General features: G+C 39.4%; 1 protein-coding gene across 1 annotated transcript in view; it reads right to left on the reverse strand.

Annotated features, from left to right (window-relative positions):
* Nucleotides 1–421: 421 nt before the first annotated feature.
* LOC126428383 (DNA topoisomerase 2-binding protein 1-A-like) overlaps nucleotides 422–18,041 on the reverse strand; it is a 67,719-nt gene continuing 50,099 nt past the window's right edge. Inside the window, exon 8 of the mRNA XM_050090308.1 lies at nucleotides 422–748. Coding sequence (XP_049946265.1) covers nucleotides 532–748 — 217 coding nt within the window. The 3' untranslated portion in view covers nucleotides 422–531. The remainder of the gene's footprint in view (nucleotides 749–18,041) is intronic.

Here is an 18,041-nt window from a genome sequence, read left to right on the forward strand (position 1 = left end):
GGTACTCAACCATGTTGACCAACATTAAAATGTTGTTTAAAAGACTGATGCATTGCTGTAACAGATTTATTTTTGCAATAACAACAAACTGAGCTAAGACGATGTTACACATTCCACTGCTGCTGGCATATGAAATCACACCCTCTCCTTTGCCCTTTTCTCTCTGACACCCAACACAAAATACTGCACATGCACAATATTCGTGATCAAATTGTGTCAGTTGTTTCCACACCACCCTGTTTTTCTAGGTTAATTCATAAAAAAGAAATTGTACTTACAATCAAGCAATTACGTGGGTGTGTTGATATTTTTTACACAAGAATTGGTGATCCCAGTATGGGTTTACAATTTTCCACATATTTAAGAAAAATATGCATTGAAATGCTAGGCAATTTTTTATGCATTGCCATGTCAACAAATAAACCATGCAGTATACATGGCAAAGGCCCTGTTATGACTTTTAAAGAAGCACATAAAAATAACACAGGCACATATATACAGCTTAAGTTCTTACTTTAAGAAATGTAGTGACTATAATCTGTCCAGCTGTGCCATTATCCATTTGTATTCTGGAAGGATATATCTTTTAGCATCTGGTGGAGGTTCTTTTACAAGGTAAGCGAGGATGTAGACAGGATACAAACATGGTACTTTATTCTTAATCAAGGCTTCCATATCTATTGGTTCACTTAGATCTTTAATATCAGCAAAGCAATGTGTCGCACCCTGTGGATCTTTGCACGGTGGCCTACAGAAATAAAAACAATTATTAGTACCAGCAAAAATTAAATATATTTAAGTTGTGCTAGGAAAAGATCTTCCCTAATTAAATTTAAAATCTAATTGCAGATAACCATAAAATTTAAATCTAGACCTCCACACCACCATAAGTGGTTTGTTTATTTCTGACGAAGTACAGGTCTGACATGTAAGTCACCATAAAGTTTTGCAAGGACTTTCTACACTGAAAACATAGAGACATGTGTTCTAGCTTTTTCTACACACTATCTTGCTGGGAAAAAAACAAATTTAATGACAGAAAATTGTATTTTCGATGCTATACATCAAAAGATCATCCAAAAACAAATATTTTTATTAATATGATATGGAGCCCAAAGTTAATAATGTTCAAGTTATTAATGTTTTTGTACTGTAGCTTGGATACCTGTCATTCAGTGTGCCTAACAGAGTGAGATGGGCAGCCGGGCAGCCAAGGCATTAGAGTAACTCCGCTGGTCAGTGTTTGATTCTTGGTCATGGAATTTTTATCATTCTATATATTTTTCAATGCATCTGATAATATTCTGATAATTTGATACTTTTCTTCCCCATTTTTTCAAATAAAACAGTGGGAGCTGTTATTAATAATCAAATAAATATATATTATAAATTATTGACAGTTACTTTCATCATGATACATAGTACAAAAATACACCTAAAGCTTATTATTACTTAATTCGAATTGGCTGCCTATTCATGAGTGTTCTCACAATCAGTCAATGGAAATTTATAGTTGAAACAGGAAAACATAAATATTTATTCAACCATGCACATCATACAAACAAAATCTCAGGGCATTGTCACATTACTCGGTACTGTGTTCATGGAAAACATATCTTACTTACATTGCTAAAAACAGATCCATCACATATCAATTTGGGTATGTACCCAGCATAAATAAGCACATCTTGAAGGACAGGTGTGGTCAAATGGTTATGAACGAATGCATGAATTTTGATCATATCCACCCTATTTTGTACCTCTCTGCTGTGTTGTGATATCACCTGTTTTTGAAGTCATCTGATAAAATTCTGTACCTGGCAGAAGTAATTGTCACACATTTGACAAAGAGGTACATTTCAGTGGTATGGTGCAGGTTGGTTGCGCATCATCTAAGAAAGTCCTATCTAGCATGTCATGTATCTCAATGAAAATAACCGTCAATACAGTTTCAAGTATATTTATTTGATTGTTAATCACATTGTCCAATGTTTTACTTTTTTAAAAGAAGAAGAAAAAGAAGAAGAAGAAGAAGAAGGCAGAGAAAAGTATTGGATTCTCAAAATATTATCAAACCTACTGAAAGAAAAAAAAAATCAGATCAAAAAATATGATGACAAAGAATTGAACATGGAACAGTGGTTTTGTAATCTAATGCCTAGACTACTTGGTCACCAACTTCAACTTCACTCTGCTGGACACAATGAATGACGGATACCTAAGATGCAGTATAAAAACACAAAAGCATTAATAACTTGAACATTGTTAACTTTGGCCCCATATTATATTCATAAAAAAAATGTTTGGTTTTAGATGATCTTTAGATGTATAGCACTAAAAATACCATTTTCCATCAACTTTGACCTCAGTTTTTCCAAAAACAGGGGAGCAAAAAGCCAAAACACATGTCTTTTTATTTTTAACACAGAATGTTCTTGCAAAACTTGATCAAAATACATGACCCACATGTCACATCCTCCACTAGTGAGAATACAACATATAACCATTAGTTCTTCTATCATCTTATTTTGTTGCATACCTCTTAATGCTACGCTTGCACCCCACAAACAGAGAGAAACAACAACCTTTGGTGGAATTAATTGTGTAATAAAGTTAACTGTAATACCAGTTCACAGTAATGGAGAAACTGAACTCGCATTTATTCATAGGAGCTATATATATAAATCAGAAGAGGTGATAATGGGTTTATCATGTCAAAGATGAGTCAAACTGTATAAGGAATCAACCAAATCCACAAACTGAAAAAAAAGTTGTCAGATACATGTGTGATGCACAGCAAACAGAATCTTGTCACCCTTTACTTTGAAAACTACAAATCTTAACTGTTCCCTCTACATACATTTATGAAATTATAAACTTCCTACATGGTAAACAAAAACTGTTTGAGAAAAAATATTTTAACCACATATACAACATGAAAAATAAAAATAATTTTACATCACCTACACACAAACTGAAATTATGTGCACAAACTCCACAATAACTAGGGATAAAGATACATAATGAATTAAGTGCCGAAAACATATATGGAGCCACATATTCTCAAAACTGGGCTTCAGCAGATTCTGTGTGAGAAATAGTAATATTCGGTAGAAGAATTCACCGAGAAGGAAATGATAATTTGAGCAGGAGGTAACCTACAAAATTGTTTTATTATTAGGATTCTAGTATTAAAACCAATTGTTCTACATTTATGGTGAAGTTTTGACACAATTTTGACACGCATCTTGTACCTGAACTGAATGATTCAGAGCTTTTACGTATGGAACAAATAAATTACAATCCATGAAAGTCCATTCTGGCATCAAACTATAATGAATTACCCCCTGCCGCCGTTGGATAAGCAGCTGAGCAGCAAGTCGTATACTCCTAGCTCACTCATTTGTTACATAGTTTAATTCTTAATTTCTTTGCGTGTTTTTGGTACTTGCATTGTGTAATTCATAAATTTCGGGCGTATTATAGTATTTGAGAGTTGTAGCATCGCGTTTTAGTACCTGAATAGTGTAAATTCGCGTAGTCGTTTGTCTACTGTTTTGTTTTGAACGGCCAGTGTCGGTTGGTCGCAGTCAGTGTGCTCCCTGCCGCCGTTGGATAAGCAGCTGAGCAGCAAGTCGTTTACTCCTAGCTCACTCATTTGTTACATAGTTTAATTCTTAATTTCTTTGCGTGTTTTTGGTTCTTGCATTGTTTAATTCATAAATTTCGGGCGTATTATAGTATTTGAGAGTGTAGCATCGTGTTTTAGTACCTGAATAGTGTAATTTCGCTTAGTCTCCTTCCGCCGCCGAGCAGTGTCAGCAGTGCGCGAGTACCAGCACTACTGCATTTACTAGGCAGTCTTGTATTTTAATAACCGTTTAAATTTTGTCGATTTGTTTGCGCTCTCTGTAGATTAGTTCAGACGTTCTTAGCAAAACAGTTTTTAGCATGGATAGGGACTGCAACTGCTGTGTTCGGATGCAGGCTGAGTTGGCATCCCTTCGCTCCCAGCTTCAGGCAGTGTTGGCTTCGGTCACACAGCTTGAGGCTGTTGCCAATGGGCATCACTGTGGGGGTCGGGATGGGGGTTTGTCGGGGACGGCCAGCTCGTCCCACGCATCCCCTGATCGGCTACGACTGTGGTTGCCCGGGATACTGCCCGCATTGAGGCTGATCCCTCACCTGTGGTAGAGTGGGAGGTCGTTTCAAGGTGTGGCAGGGGGCGAAAGACATTCCGGAGGGCCGAACGGAAAGCCTCTCCAGTTTGTCTGACGAACCGGTTTCAGGCTCTGTCTCAGGCTGATACTGATCTTCGGCCTGACATGGCTGCTTGTCCTGTTCCAGAGGTTGCCCCTCAGTCTGCAAGATCCGGGCAGTCGCAGAGGGTGGGCTTACTGGTAGTTGGGAGCTCCAATGTCAGGCGCATAATGGGGCCCCTTAGGGAAATGGCAGCAAGAGAGGGGAAGAAAACCAATGTGCACTCCGTGTGCATACCGGGGGGAGTCATTCCAGATGTGGAAAGGGTCCTTCCGGATGCCATGAAGGGTACAGGGTGCACCCATCTGCAGGTGGTCGCTCATGTCGGCACCAATGATGTGTGTCGCTATGGATCGGAGGAAATCCTCTCTGGCTTCCGGCGGCTATCTGATTTGGTGAAGACTGCCAGTCTCGCTAGCGGGATGAAAGCAGAGCTCACCATCTGCAGCATCGTCGACAGGACTGACTGCGGACCTTTGGTACAGAGCCGAGTGGAGGGTCTGAATCAGAGGCTGAGACGGTTCTGCGACCGTGTGCGCTGCAGATTCCTCGACTTGCGCCATAGGGTGGTGGGGTTTCGGGTTCCACTGGATAGGTCAGGAGTCCACTACACGCAACAAGCGGCTACACGGGTAGCAGGGGTTGTGTGGCGTGGGCTGGGCGGTTTTTTAGGTTAGATGGCCTTGGGCAAGTACAGAAAGGGCAACAGCATCAACGGGTGCGGGGCAAAGTCAGGACATGCGGGGAACAAGCAGCAATCGGTATTCTAATTGTCAACTGTCGAAGCTGCGTTGGTAAAGTACCGGAACTTCAAGCGCTGATAGAAAGCACCGAAGCTGAAATCGTTATAGGTACAGAAAGCTGGCTTAAGCCAGAGATAAATTCTGCCGAAATTTTTACAAAGGTACAGACGGTGTTTAGAAAGGATAGATTGCATGCAACCGGTGGTGGAGTGTTCATCGCTGTTAGTAGTAGTTTATCCTGTAGTGAAGTAGAAGTGGGTAGTTCCTGTGAATTATTATGGGTGGAGGTTACACTAAACAACCGAACTAGGTTAATAATTGGCTCCTTTTACCGACCTCCCGACTCAGCAGCATTAGTGGCAGAACAACTGAGAGAAAATTTGGAATACATTTCACATAAATTTTCTCAGCATGTTATAGTCTTAGGTGGAGATTTCAATTTACCAGATATAGACTGGGACACTCAGATGTTTAGGACGGGTGGTAGGGACAGAGCATCGAGTGACATTATACTGAGTGCACTATCCGAAAATTACCTCGAGCAATTAAACAGAGAACCGACTCGTGGAGATAACATATTGGACCTACTGATAACAAACAGACCCGAACTTTTCGAATCTGTATGTACAGAGCAGGGAATCAGTGATCATAAGGCCGTTGCAGCATCCCTGAATATGGAAGTTAATAGGAATATAAAAAAAGGGAGGAAGGTTTATCTGTTTAGCAAGAGTAATAGAAGGCAGATTTCAGACTACCTAACAGATCAAAACGAAAATTTCTGTTCCGACACTGACAATGTTGAGTGTTTATGGAAAAAGTTCAAGGCAATCGTAAAATGCGTTTTAGACAGGTACGTGCCGAGTAAAACTGTGAGGGACGGGAAAAACCCACCGTGGTACAACAACAAAGTTAGGAAACTACTGCGAAAGCAAAGAGAGCTCCACTCCAAGTTTAAACGCAGCCAAAACCTCTCAGACAAACAGAAGCTAAACGATGTCAAAGTTAGCGTAAGGAGGGTTATGCGTGAAGCGTTCATTGAATTCGAAAGTAAAATTCTATGTACCGACTTGACAGAAAATCCTAGGAAGTTCTGGTCTTACGTTAAATCAGTAAGTGGCTCGAAACAGCATATCCAGACACTACGGGATGATGATGGCATTGAAACAGAGGATGACACGCGTAAAGCTGAAATACTAAACACCTTTTTCCAAAGCTGTTTCACAGAGGAAGACCGCACTGCAGTTCCTTCTCTAAATCCTCGCACAAACGAAAAAATGGCTGACATCGAAATAAGTGTCCAAGGAATAGAAAAGCAACTGGAATCACTCAATAGAGGAAAGTCCACTGGACCTGACGGGATACCAATTCGATTCTACACAGAGTACGCGAAAGAACTTGCCCCCCTTCTAACAGCCGTGTACCGCAAGTCTCTAGAGGAACGGAGGGTTCCAAATGTTTGGAAAAGAGCACAGATAGTCCCAGTCTTCAAGAAGGGTCGTCGAGCAGATGCGCAAAACTATAGACCTATATCTCTTACGTCGATCTCTTGTAGAATTTTAGAACATGTTTTTTGCTCGCGTATCATGTCATTTCTGGAAACCCAGAATCTACTATGTAGGAATCAACATGGATTCCGGAAACAGCGATCGTGTGAGACCCAACTCGCCTTATTTGTTCATGAGACCCAGAAAATATTAGATACAGGCTCCCAGGTAGATGCTATTTTTCTTGACTTCCGGAAGGCGTTCGATACAGTTCCGCACTGTCGCCTGATAAACAAAGTAAGAGCCTACGGAATATCAGACCAGCTGTGTGGCTGGATTGAAGAGTTTTTAGCAAACAGAACACAGCATGTTGTTATCAATGGAGAGACGTCTACAGACGTTAAAGTAACCTCTGGCGTGCCACAGGGGAGTGTTATGGGACCATTGCTTTTCACAATATATATAAATGACTTAGTAGATAGTGTCGGAAGTTCCATGCGGCTTTTCGCGGATGATGCTGTAGTATACAGAGAAGTTGCTGCATTAGAAAATTGTAGCGAAATACAGGAAGATCTGCAGCGGATAGGCACTTGGTGCAGGGAGTGGCAACTGACCCTTAACATAGACAAATGTAATGTATTGCGAATACATAGAAAGAAGGATCCTTTATTGTATGATTATATGATAGCGGAACAAACACTGGTAGCAGTTACTTCTGTAAAATATCTGGGAGTATGCGTACGGAACGATTTGAAGTGGAATGATCATATAAAACTAATTGTTGGTAAGGCGGGTACCAGGTTGAGATTCATTGGGAGAGTGCTTAGAAAATGTAGTCCATCAACAAAGGAGGTGGCTTACAAAACACTCGTTCGACCTATACTTGAGTATTGCTCATCAGTGTGGGATCCGTACCAGGTCGGGTTGACGGAGGAGATAGAGAAGATCCAAAGAAGAGCGGCGCGTTTCGTCACTGGGTTATTTGGTAACCGTGATAGCGTTACGGAGATGTTTAATAAACTCAAGTGGCAGACTCTGCAAGAGAGGCGCTCTGCATCGCGGTGTAGCTTGCTCGCCAGGTTTAGAGAGGGTGCGTTTCTGGATGAGGTATCGAATATATTGCTTCCCCCTACTTATACTTCCCGAGGAGATCACGAATGTAAAATTAGAGAGATTAGAGCGCGCACGGAGGCTTTCAGACAGTCGTTCTTCCCGCGAACCATACGCGACTGGAACAGGAAAGGGAGGTAATGACAGTGGCACGTAAAGTGCCCTCCGCCACACACCGTTGGGTGGCTTGCGGAGTATCAATGTAGATGTAGATGTAGATGTACCCAAATCCATAAAAATAATAATGAACACAAAGAACTTTCAAATGAACACTGAAGGATTACATGATCAAGTACTGCTTCTATACAGTAAAGGAGTATCTAGAAAAACAAAACTGTACCACAAATTCAGATTGTATTTGTTAAGTGCATAGTGCAATAAAATATTGCATAATATTATTCTTTGTTAAAATAACATGCAAAAAATTTCAAGAACTGTATATAGCAAATAAGCAATTACACTATACAGTCCTAAATTCACAGAACAAATAAATAAATGGCAACTGGCTGTCTTTCTTCACACTTGTTTATATATGATGCAAAATTTTCCAGTATCATATTAGGAAACAGGATGTTTTGCTTCCTAGAAAATAAATTTTAATACGGGAAACATTTTATAACTACTACCATCAACTCAATACAGGAATCATTGCACTGTATTGCAAACAGTATCACAAAACAGCTAATCAGATGGGTATCAGCCCAACATCAAGGAAGTGAGGAATATGAAAAAATTAACTCTTTCTAAAACGCCTCCAAGTTTGGAACATTTTGTTTTCCAATAGATACCTTCCAGTGGAAATGCCCTCAATCAGTTCCCCAATCATATAATAACATATTTTTCAAACAAAATGTTAAATCAGTAGCAATTTAAAGCTGGAGACAGTAAAATGAAGACAGCAATCACTTACCTACCTATTGTTTCGTGTCTAAGTTACTACACTCCTTTAGCAACGACCCCATCCCCTCCACTCTAGTGTTGGGATGAGGAAGGAATATGGTGGCAAAGAAATGGAAAGGAAAGCTCGAGCACACAAAGTACAGAACTGGAAAGACAGTGGGGGCTAGTGTAGATTTAGGCTAGAGGGACGATGAGAGTAGGACGTACTGGAGGGAAAGTTCCCATGTGCATACTTCCCGGAACAGCTTCTAGGAGGGGAACTATATGACACAGGTATTGAAGGAATTGAAGAAATTGAAGAATTTTGGATAGTTTCACCCTCGTATATTATGAAATTTCTGGAGACCAAAAAACTCTTCAGAAGGATTCAACATGGGTTCCAAATATACTAATCAAATGAAATCCAGCTCGCTCCATTCATCCACGACACCCGAAAAACAACAGATAGTGGCAACCAGATAGATGCCGTGTGCCTTAATTCCCAGAAGGCATTCAAAACAGTTCTGCACTGTTGCTTAAAAGAATTTTGGGTGTACCCCAAGGGACTGTTACAATAACTTTTTATGATATATATAAATGTCCCAGTACATCAGGTTGGATGTTCCATGAGGCTTTTCGCAATATTTAAAACTGCAGGAAAATGCAGGAAGACTTGCAGAAGATTGATGCTTGCTGTGAAGACTGGCAATTGATGCTCAAAATAAACAAATATTGCATATTGCACATACATAAAAAGAAAAACCTATTGCTGTATTATTACACAATTTCAGAACAATAACTGGAAACAGATACTTCTGTAAAAGATCTAGGAGCATGTGCATGGAGCAGTTTTAAGTGGAACGACCACATAAAACTAATCACATAATAGGCAGACACCAGACTGACATTCACTGGAAGACTTCTCACTAAACATTGTGCACCAACAGACAATGTAGTTTACAAACCCCTCATTTGACCAATACTTAAATATTGCTCATCAGTCTGGGATCCATAACAGACAGGATTGATAGAAGAAATATAGAAGGTCCAAAGAAGAGTATCACACTTTGTTAGAAGTTCATTTAGTGAGCAAAAGTGTCATGAAGTCAATCATTCAACTCTGGCAGCAGATATGCAAGAGAGGCATTCTGCATCAGGATGTGCTTTACTGCTAAACTCCTGAGAGTGTATGTTCCTGGAAGAGTCAACCAATATATTGCTTCCTCCTACATATATCTCATGAAAAGAACATGAAGGTAAAGTTAGAGAGCTTTGAGTCTGTGTGGGCACTTACCAGCAATCATTCTTCCCATGAATCATTTGCAACTTATACAGGGGAAGGGGGAAATGACAGCAGTACACAATGTACCCTCCACCACAATTGTGGAGTATAGGCATAGATGTAAACATAATAATACAGAAATGATTGGGTAGGAAAGTCCTGGTGGAACATAAGTATTTTAGAAGTAAGGGACACCACCTGCTGGAAAATGATAGTGTTGAGTCAACAACAGGACAGCGGAAGGGGAAACTGTTGGGTGGAGGGTGTGGGGCAGTTGGTTAATGGAGGTGGCGGCCAGGAGGGTTACAGGAGCAAAGGATGTGTTGTGAGGATAACTTCCATTTGTGTAGTTCTGAGAAGCTAGTGGTGGAGGGCAGGATCCACACGGGCCAGGCAGTGAAGTGACTACTTCTGCTTTTCGGTGGGTGGTCTCCTTTACTCAAAAAATATTTAAAGCATAAATGTGTGTTTTGAGCTATAACACCTAATCTTCAAGGACATAACATTTACAAGATTTGGGATAATGTCCATACATGCAACATTACGACTCTTGTAGCACTTCTCATGCAAAACCTCAACAATTTCTAATACACTAAAATACTTCTAAAAGCTTCTCCAAATTGCTCCAACTGAGAGATGCTACGGTCTTTTCAGCTTCAGTAATAACATCCTGAAATTCACATTTTTTCTGCTGTTATGTTATAATTAAACTACACAAACTTAACAATCAAAGCACAGATTGAAGTTAAGGAAGTCAAAATTGAAACTTCATCATCATCATCATCATCATCATCATCATCATCCACACTGCTGGATAATAAAGTCATCCTCTAGACTTCCCAACACATTGCATCATTGTAATCTTCAACTACACTTACCCACGCTGCTTTTGCGAATTTTGTAATGACTTCTACTGACCCCTCTCGCTGACGTTTCTTCTCTCTCAGCATCCAGCATAGAGCTTCCTATGTTCGTCTACCATCCATACACTTGCTTACATGTCTTGTCACCTCTATTTCATTTTATTACATTTCTAATTGAATCTTTCAATTCAATCTGATCCATCATCCATTTACATGTTTACCTGTTTCTCCTTTTACATAAAAAACATGTGCTCAAGGGAATTATCTAAATGGGACAGAAATTGGTAGAAGTGTTGTACATGTACATGTCTTTGATGGTCATCAAGGCTCAGTACAAAGTGGAACTCATCACTGAAGACAATTCTACTCCAGTAAATGAGATTCCAGTCTGTAAACACATCTGGAGATGCCCCAGACAGCAGTGGGATACCAACCCGATATGACCTGAACCAGTAGTGATGGTCTGGGGTGCCATTTCTTTTCATAGCAATCCCAACTTGGCTGTCATCTGTAGCACCCTTACAGCACAGCAATATGTCAATGATATTCTATCCCCTGTTTTGTTGCCATCCTGGGTTTACAAATGAGCAAGTAACACCCACCACAAACACGGAAACTTTCTACTGCTTCTGTTCATGCCTGCCAACCCTACCTTGACCAGCAGGGTCACTGGATCTACATCTACATCTATACTATGCAAACCACTGTGAGGTTCATGGCACAGAGTATGTACTGCTGTATCACTTATTAGGGTTTCTTCCAGTTCCATTCATGGACGGATTGTGAGAAGAATTATTGTTTGTCTGTCTCTGTGCATGTAGTAATTAATCTAATCTTATCCTCAAGATCCCTACGTGAGTGATATGTAGGGGATTGTATTATAGTGTCACCATTTAAAGCCAGTTCTTAAAACTTTCTTAATAGACTTTCTCAAGATAGTTTACGTCTATCTCCAAGAGTCTTCTGCCGCACGGTGTAGCCACGTGGTCTATGGCGTCTTGTCATGGTCTGCGCGGCTACCCCATCGGAGGTTCGAGTCGTCCCTTGAGTATGGGTGTGTGTGTTGTCCATAGCATAATTTACTTTAAGTTAGATTAAGTAGTGTGTAAGCTTAGGGACTGATTACCTAAGCAGTTTGGTCCCATAAGATCTTACTACAAATTTACAAAATTTACCAAGAGTCTTCGAATTCATTTCCTTCAGTATGTCTGTGAGACTCTCCCATCGATCAAGCAAATCTGTGACCATTTGTGGTTCCCATCTCTGTATATGTTCAATATACCCGTTAATGCTACTTCGTATGGGTCCCACATAATTCAGCAATATTCTAGAATTGATCACACAAGGGATTTTTAAACAATCTCCTTTGTAGGCTGATTGCAATTCCCCAGTATTACATCAATAAACCGAAGTCTACCACCTGCTTTACCCATGACTGAGCCTACATGATTATTCCATTTCATATCCCTACAGAGTGTTACACCCAGAAATTTGTATGAGTTGCCTGATTTCAACAGTAACTCACTGATATTATAGTTATAGGGTACTATGTTTTTTTCACTTTGGGAAGTGCAGAATTTTATGTTTCTGAACATTTAAAGCAATCTTTGTACCACTTTGAAATTGTATCAAGATAGGACTGAATATTTATGCAGCTTCTATCGGATACTATCTCATTATAGATAACTGCATCATCTGCTAAAAGCCTGATGTTAATATTAATATTGTTTGCATGGTCATTAATATACAACATGAACAGCAAGGGTCCCAACACATTTCCCTGGGGCACATGTGACGTTACTTCTACGTCCGATGATAAGCCTCTCCAGCCACAATAACATGCTGCATACTTCCTACCGAAAAGACCTCAATCCGGTCACAAATTTCACTTAATATCCCAAATGAGTATACTATTGACAATAAGCATAGGTGTGGTACTGAGTCAACTGCTTTTCGGAAATCAAGGAATACTGCATATCTCCCCAAATGAGAACATTTGGAGTATTATGGGCAGGGTCCTCCAACCATCCCCAGATTTTGACATTCTAACATGCCAACTGGACAGAATTTGGCATGATGTCCCTCAGGAGGACATCCAACAACTCTATCAATGCCAATCCAAATAACAGATTGCATAAGGGCCAGATGCAGACCAATGCATCATTGACTTACTCAATTTGTGAAGCTCTTTCTCTTGAATAAATCTTGAATTTTTCTGAAATTGTAATCATTTGCTTGTCTGTACATGTACATCAGATCTACTAATTTTCATCTCATTTTGATAATTCCTTCATAGTGCATCTTATTTTTTTCTCCCAAACTACATCTCACCATGTCTTCTTTCTACATCTTCCTCCTTATTCTGCAAATCACTGTGAATGGCACAGCAGAGGGTATATACTTCTGTGCCACAATTTTGGATTTCTTCCTGTCTGATTCATGTGAGGGAAGAATGAGAGCTAAAATGTCCAGTGCATGCAGTAATTCATGAAATCTTGTCTTTGTGGTCTCTATGGGAGAGGGATGTAAGTGGCAGTTGTATATTCTTAGACTGTTTGCTAACAATCATCAGTTTTTGAATGGCTTTCACATTAAAAATTCACAGCTCACTGCCAAAATCTAAAACTGCACAGACTAACTAAAAATGGTAGTATACAGACACATGTTTACCCACAGCACTCTAAGTGAATTCCACTTGTTTCTTTTGCTATCCATTCAGATGTCTTCAACTACTCTGTACACAAGAAATCATGAACTGTTTCTGTAATTTTATTGTTACTGTGTTCTTTTTTTGGTATGTTGGTTATACATTCTTTTATTCTTATTGTAACTGATTTTTAAGCCCACTTTCGAATAAAGTTATTCCATTGGTTGTTGAACAAGTTTATTTGTACAACAGGCAAACTGTATCGTGTCATCAGTCCACAAAAAATTACATTCTGCTCACACATATTCTTTCCTCATTTTCTCAGTGCAACAAATTGAAGACTTCCTTTAAAGAAGCAGAGAAAATTTTTTCCGATACAGAATCTCATTGCCCTACTTCCCCTTCGATTCCAGATTTTTCACTATACTGATCGAGTTTAAACAAAGTGGTAATAATGAAGCATACAGCAATCTGTGTACTCACCTATGTTGAATCAGTACTCTGTTTCTCAAAGGCTGTTAGTATGGATGTCACTGAAGCAGACCCTAAAGCTTTTTCAGAATCTTTTACTTCCAGACAAAGTGGTAATTGATATTAATTACATCATTATCTAGGAGCATGGGCTTTACATCATTATACCCCCCCCTCCCCAAGAACCATGGATCTTGCCGTTGGTGGGGAGGCTTGCGTGCCGTACCATAGGTGCAACCACAACGGAGAGGTATCTGTTGAGAGGCCAGACAAACATGTGGTTCCTGAAGAGGGGCAGCAGCCTTTTCAGTAGTTGCAGGGGCAACAGTCTGGATGATTGACTGACCTGGCCTTGTAACACTAACCAAAACGGCCTTGCTGTGCTGGTACTGTGAACGGTTGAAAGCAAGGGGAAACTACAGCCGTAATTTTTCCCGAGGACATGCAGCTTTACTGTATGGTTAATGATGATGGCGTCCTCTTGGGTAAAATATTCTGGAGGTAAAATAGTCCCCCATTCGGATCTCCGGGCGGGGACTACTCAAGAGGACGTTGTTATCAGGAGAAAGAAAACTGGCATTCTATGGATCGGGGCATGGAATGTCAGATTGCTTAATTGGGCAGGTAGATTAGAAAATTTAAAAAGGGAAACGGATAGGTTAAATTTAGATATAGTGGGAATTAGTGAAGTTTGGTGGCAGGAGGAACAAGACTTTTGGTCAGACGAATACAGGGTTATAAATACAAAGTCAAATAAGGGTAATGCAGGAGTAGGTTTAATAATGAATAAAAAAATAGGAATGCAGGTAAGCTACAACAAACAGCATAGTGAACACATTATTGTGGCCACGATAGACACGAAGCCCATGCCTACTACAGTAGTACAAGTTTATATGCCAACTAGCTCTGCAGATGACAAAGAAATTGTAGAAATGTATGATGAAATAAAAGAAATTATTCAGATAGTGAAGGAAGACGAAAATTTAATAGTCATGGGTGACTGGAATTCAGTAGTAGGAAAAGGGAGAGAAGGAAACGTAGTAGGTGAATATGGATTGAGGGTAAGAAATGAAAGAGGAAGCTGCCTCGTAGAATTTTGCACAGAGCACAACTTAATCATAGCTAACACTTGGTTCAAGAATCATAAAAGAAGGTTGTATACATGGAAGAAGCCTGGAGATACTAAAATCTTTCAGATAGATTATATAATGGTAAGACAGAGATTTAGGAACCAGGTTTTAAATTGTAAGACATTTCCAGGGGCAGACGTGAACTCTGACCACAATCTATTGGTTATGAACTGTAGATTAAACCTGAAGAAACTGCAAAAATGAGGGAATTTAAGGAGATGGGACCTGGATAAACTGACTAAACCAGAGGTTGTACAGAGTTTCAGGGACAGCATAAGGGAACAATTGACAGGAATGGGGGAAAGAAATACAGTAGAAGAAGAATGGGCAGCTTTGAGGAACGAAATAGTGAAGGCAGCAGAGGATCAAGTAGGTAAAAAGACGAGGGCTAGTAGAAATCCTTGGGTAACAGAAGAAATATTGAATTTGACTGATGAAAGGAGAAAATACAAAATTGTAGTAAGTGAAGCAGGCAAAAAGGAATACAAACGTCTCAAAAATGAGATCGACAGGAAGTGCAAAATGGCTAAGCAGGGATGGCTAGAGGACAAATGTAAGGATGTAGAGGCTTATCTCACTAGGGGTAAGATAGATACTGGCTACAGGAAAATTAAAGAGAACTACTGACAGCCTTGGGGAAGCCAGCCCTGACAAAACTCTACCATCTGGTGAGCAAGATGTATGAAACAGGCGAAATACCCTCAGACTTCAAGAAGAATATAATAATTCCAATCCCAAAGAAAACAACTGTTGACAGATGTGAAAATTACCGAACTATCAGTTTAATAAGTCACAGCTGCAAAATACTAACGCGAATTCTTTACAGACAAATGGAAAAACTAGTATAAGCCGCCCTCGGGGAAGATCAGTTTGGACTCTGTAGAAATATTGGAGCACGTGAGGCAATACTGGCCCTACGACTTATCTTGGAAGCTAGATTAAGGAAAGGCAAACCTACGTTTCTAGCATTTGTAGACTTAGAGAGAGCTTTTGACAATGTTGACTGGAATACTCTCTTTCAGATTCTGAAGGTGGCAGGGGTAAAATACAGGGAGTGAAAGGCTATTTACAATTTGTACAGAAACCAGTCGAGGGACGTGAAAGGGAAGCAGTGGTTGGGAAGGGAGTAAGGCAGAGTTGTAGCCTCTCCTCGATGTTATTCAATCTGTATATTGAGCAAGCAGTGAAGGAAACAAAAGAAAAATTTGGAGTAGGTATTAAAATCCATGGAGAAGAAATAAAAACCTTGAGGTTCGCCGATGACACTGTAATTCTGTCAGAGACAGCAAAGGACTTGGAAGAGCAATTGAACGGAATGGATAGTGTCTTGAAAGCAACATATACGATGAACATCAACAAAAGCAAAATGAGGATAATGGAATGTACTTGAACTAAGTCGGGAGATCCTGAGGGTATTAGATTAGGAAATGAGACATTTAAAGTAGTAAAGAAGTTTTGCTATTTGGGGAGCAAAATAACTGATGATGGTCGAAGTAGAGAGGATATAAAATGTAGACTGGCAATGGCAAGGAAGGCGTTTCTGAAGAAGAGAAATTTGTTAACATCGAGTATAGATTTAAGTGTCAGGAAGTCATTTCTGAAAGTATTTGTATGGGGTGTAGCCATGTATGGAAGTGAAACATGGACGATAAATAGTTTGGACAGAAAGAGAATAGAAGCTTTCAAAATGTGGTGTTACAGAAGAATGCTGAAGATTAGATGGGTAGATCACATAACTAATGAGGAGGTATTGAATAGTATTGGGGAGAAGAGGAGTTTATGGCACAACTTGACTAGAAGAAGGGATTGATTGCTAGGACATGTTCTGAGGTATCAAATGATCACCAATTTAGCATTGGAGTGCAGCGTGGAGGGTAAAAATCGTAGAGGGAGACCAAGAGATGAATACACCAAGCAGATTCAGAAGGATGTAGGTTGCAGTAGGTACTGGGAGATGAAGAAGCTTGCACAGGATAGAGTAGCAGGGAGAGCTGCATCAAACCAGTCTCAGGACTGAAGACCAAAACAAGAACAACATCATTATACAAGTTTGTTCACAACTTGCAACTGATTCACTGTGCTATACACACTTTTAAAAGCAGTTTGTTCCTTTACTAGATTAAAATCTGTTTTTCTATGCAGTTGGTGGTAATTTTAGTAAATGTTGTGTATATTGTTGAAAGAACTCTGATATGTCTGTAACATTTTTCGTCTTGTCTATCCTTTTTATAGAGAAGTGAAGCAGTTAAAGCATTCTTTGACTTTTATAGAATTTTCTTGTTTCACAAACACCTATAATCAATTTTCAAGTTCCCTTCTGTATTCTTCTTCTTCTAGCTATATCCATTTCAATTGGAACATTATCATTTCACAGTTCTCTTCTTTGTCCATAACACAATGCCTTTATACATCTAATTTGGCATTACCTGTAGAAAGTTTTTATTTCTCATTACAGTATTAACATTCTGTGTTTCCAGTTCATCTCTTGAACTATACAAACATTTAAAGACCCTTTCATATGCTTGGGAGGATTACCTCTGTGTAGTTATTGCCATCTCAACTGTTGAAATATGATGTCTGCCCATCATATGCTTCTGCTTTGTTAATTCAGCATATTCTATCATGTTCCTCTTACATGATCATAACAGTCAAGATTAGGTATATTGTGTATGATAAATTTTTTAAAAGTGCATAACAGAGTATTAATTCTGTAAATAATAGCAGTACCAGTTTACTGTAATGTATTCACCTACTTTGACAATCTCCTGACAAATGAACAGGGTAGTTAGTATTATATTCAAATGTTTTATGTTTTTTATATTATACTTTCTGACATGTTCCATACCCACAAGAATCATTTCATTTTTTAATTTAAACTGATCTATACTCTGATTGAAACTCCTGCATTCTCCTGAATAGCTTGCTGATTTGATCTGAGATTTTCTTGTCTTTTAAAATCCATTGTCCTTGCAAAGTCTTTTGCTGGTTGGATAAATACCTTTGTTAAAAATTCCCCTTTTGTCTACATCCACATAATCTTCATTTAACAAGATGCTTAACCTTCTGCTTAATTTAATCACAAATCTGCTTATTCTTTGATGAATTCTAAATATCTACTTTTGTAACTTCCTGCCTGATCAGTCTACTTTACTCTGCGTCTTAAGTGTGTACG

Source organism: Schistocerca serialis, chromosome 12 (genome assembly GCF_023864345.2).
Source record: "Schistocerca serialis cubense isolate TAMUIC-IGC-003099 chromosome 12, iqSchSeri2.2, whole genome shotgun sequence".
Taxonomy (NCBI): domain Eukaryota; kingdom Metazoa; phylum Arthropoda; class Insecta; order Orthoptera; family Acrididae; genus Schistocerca; species Schistocerca serialis.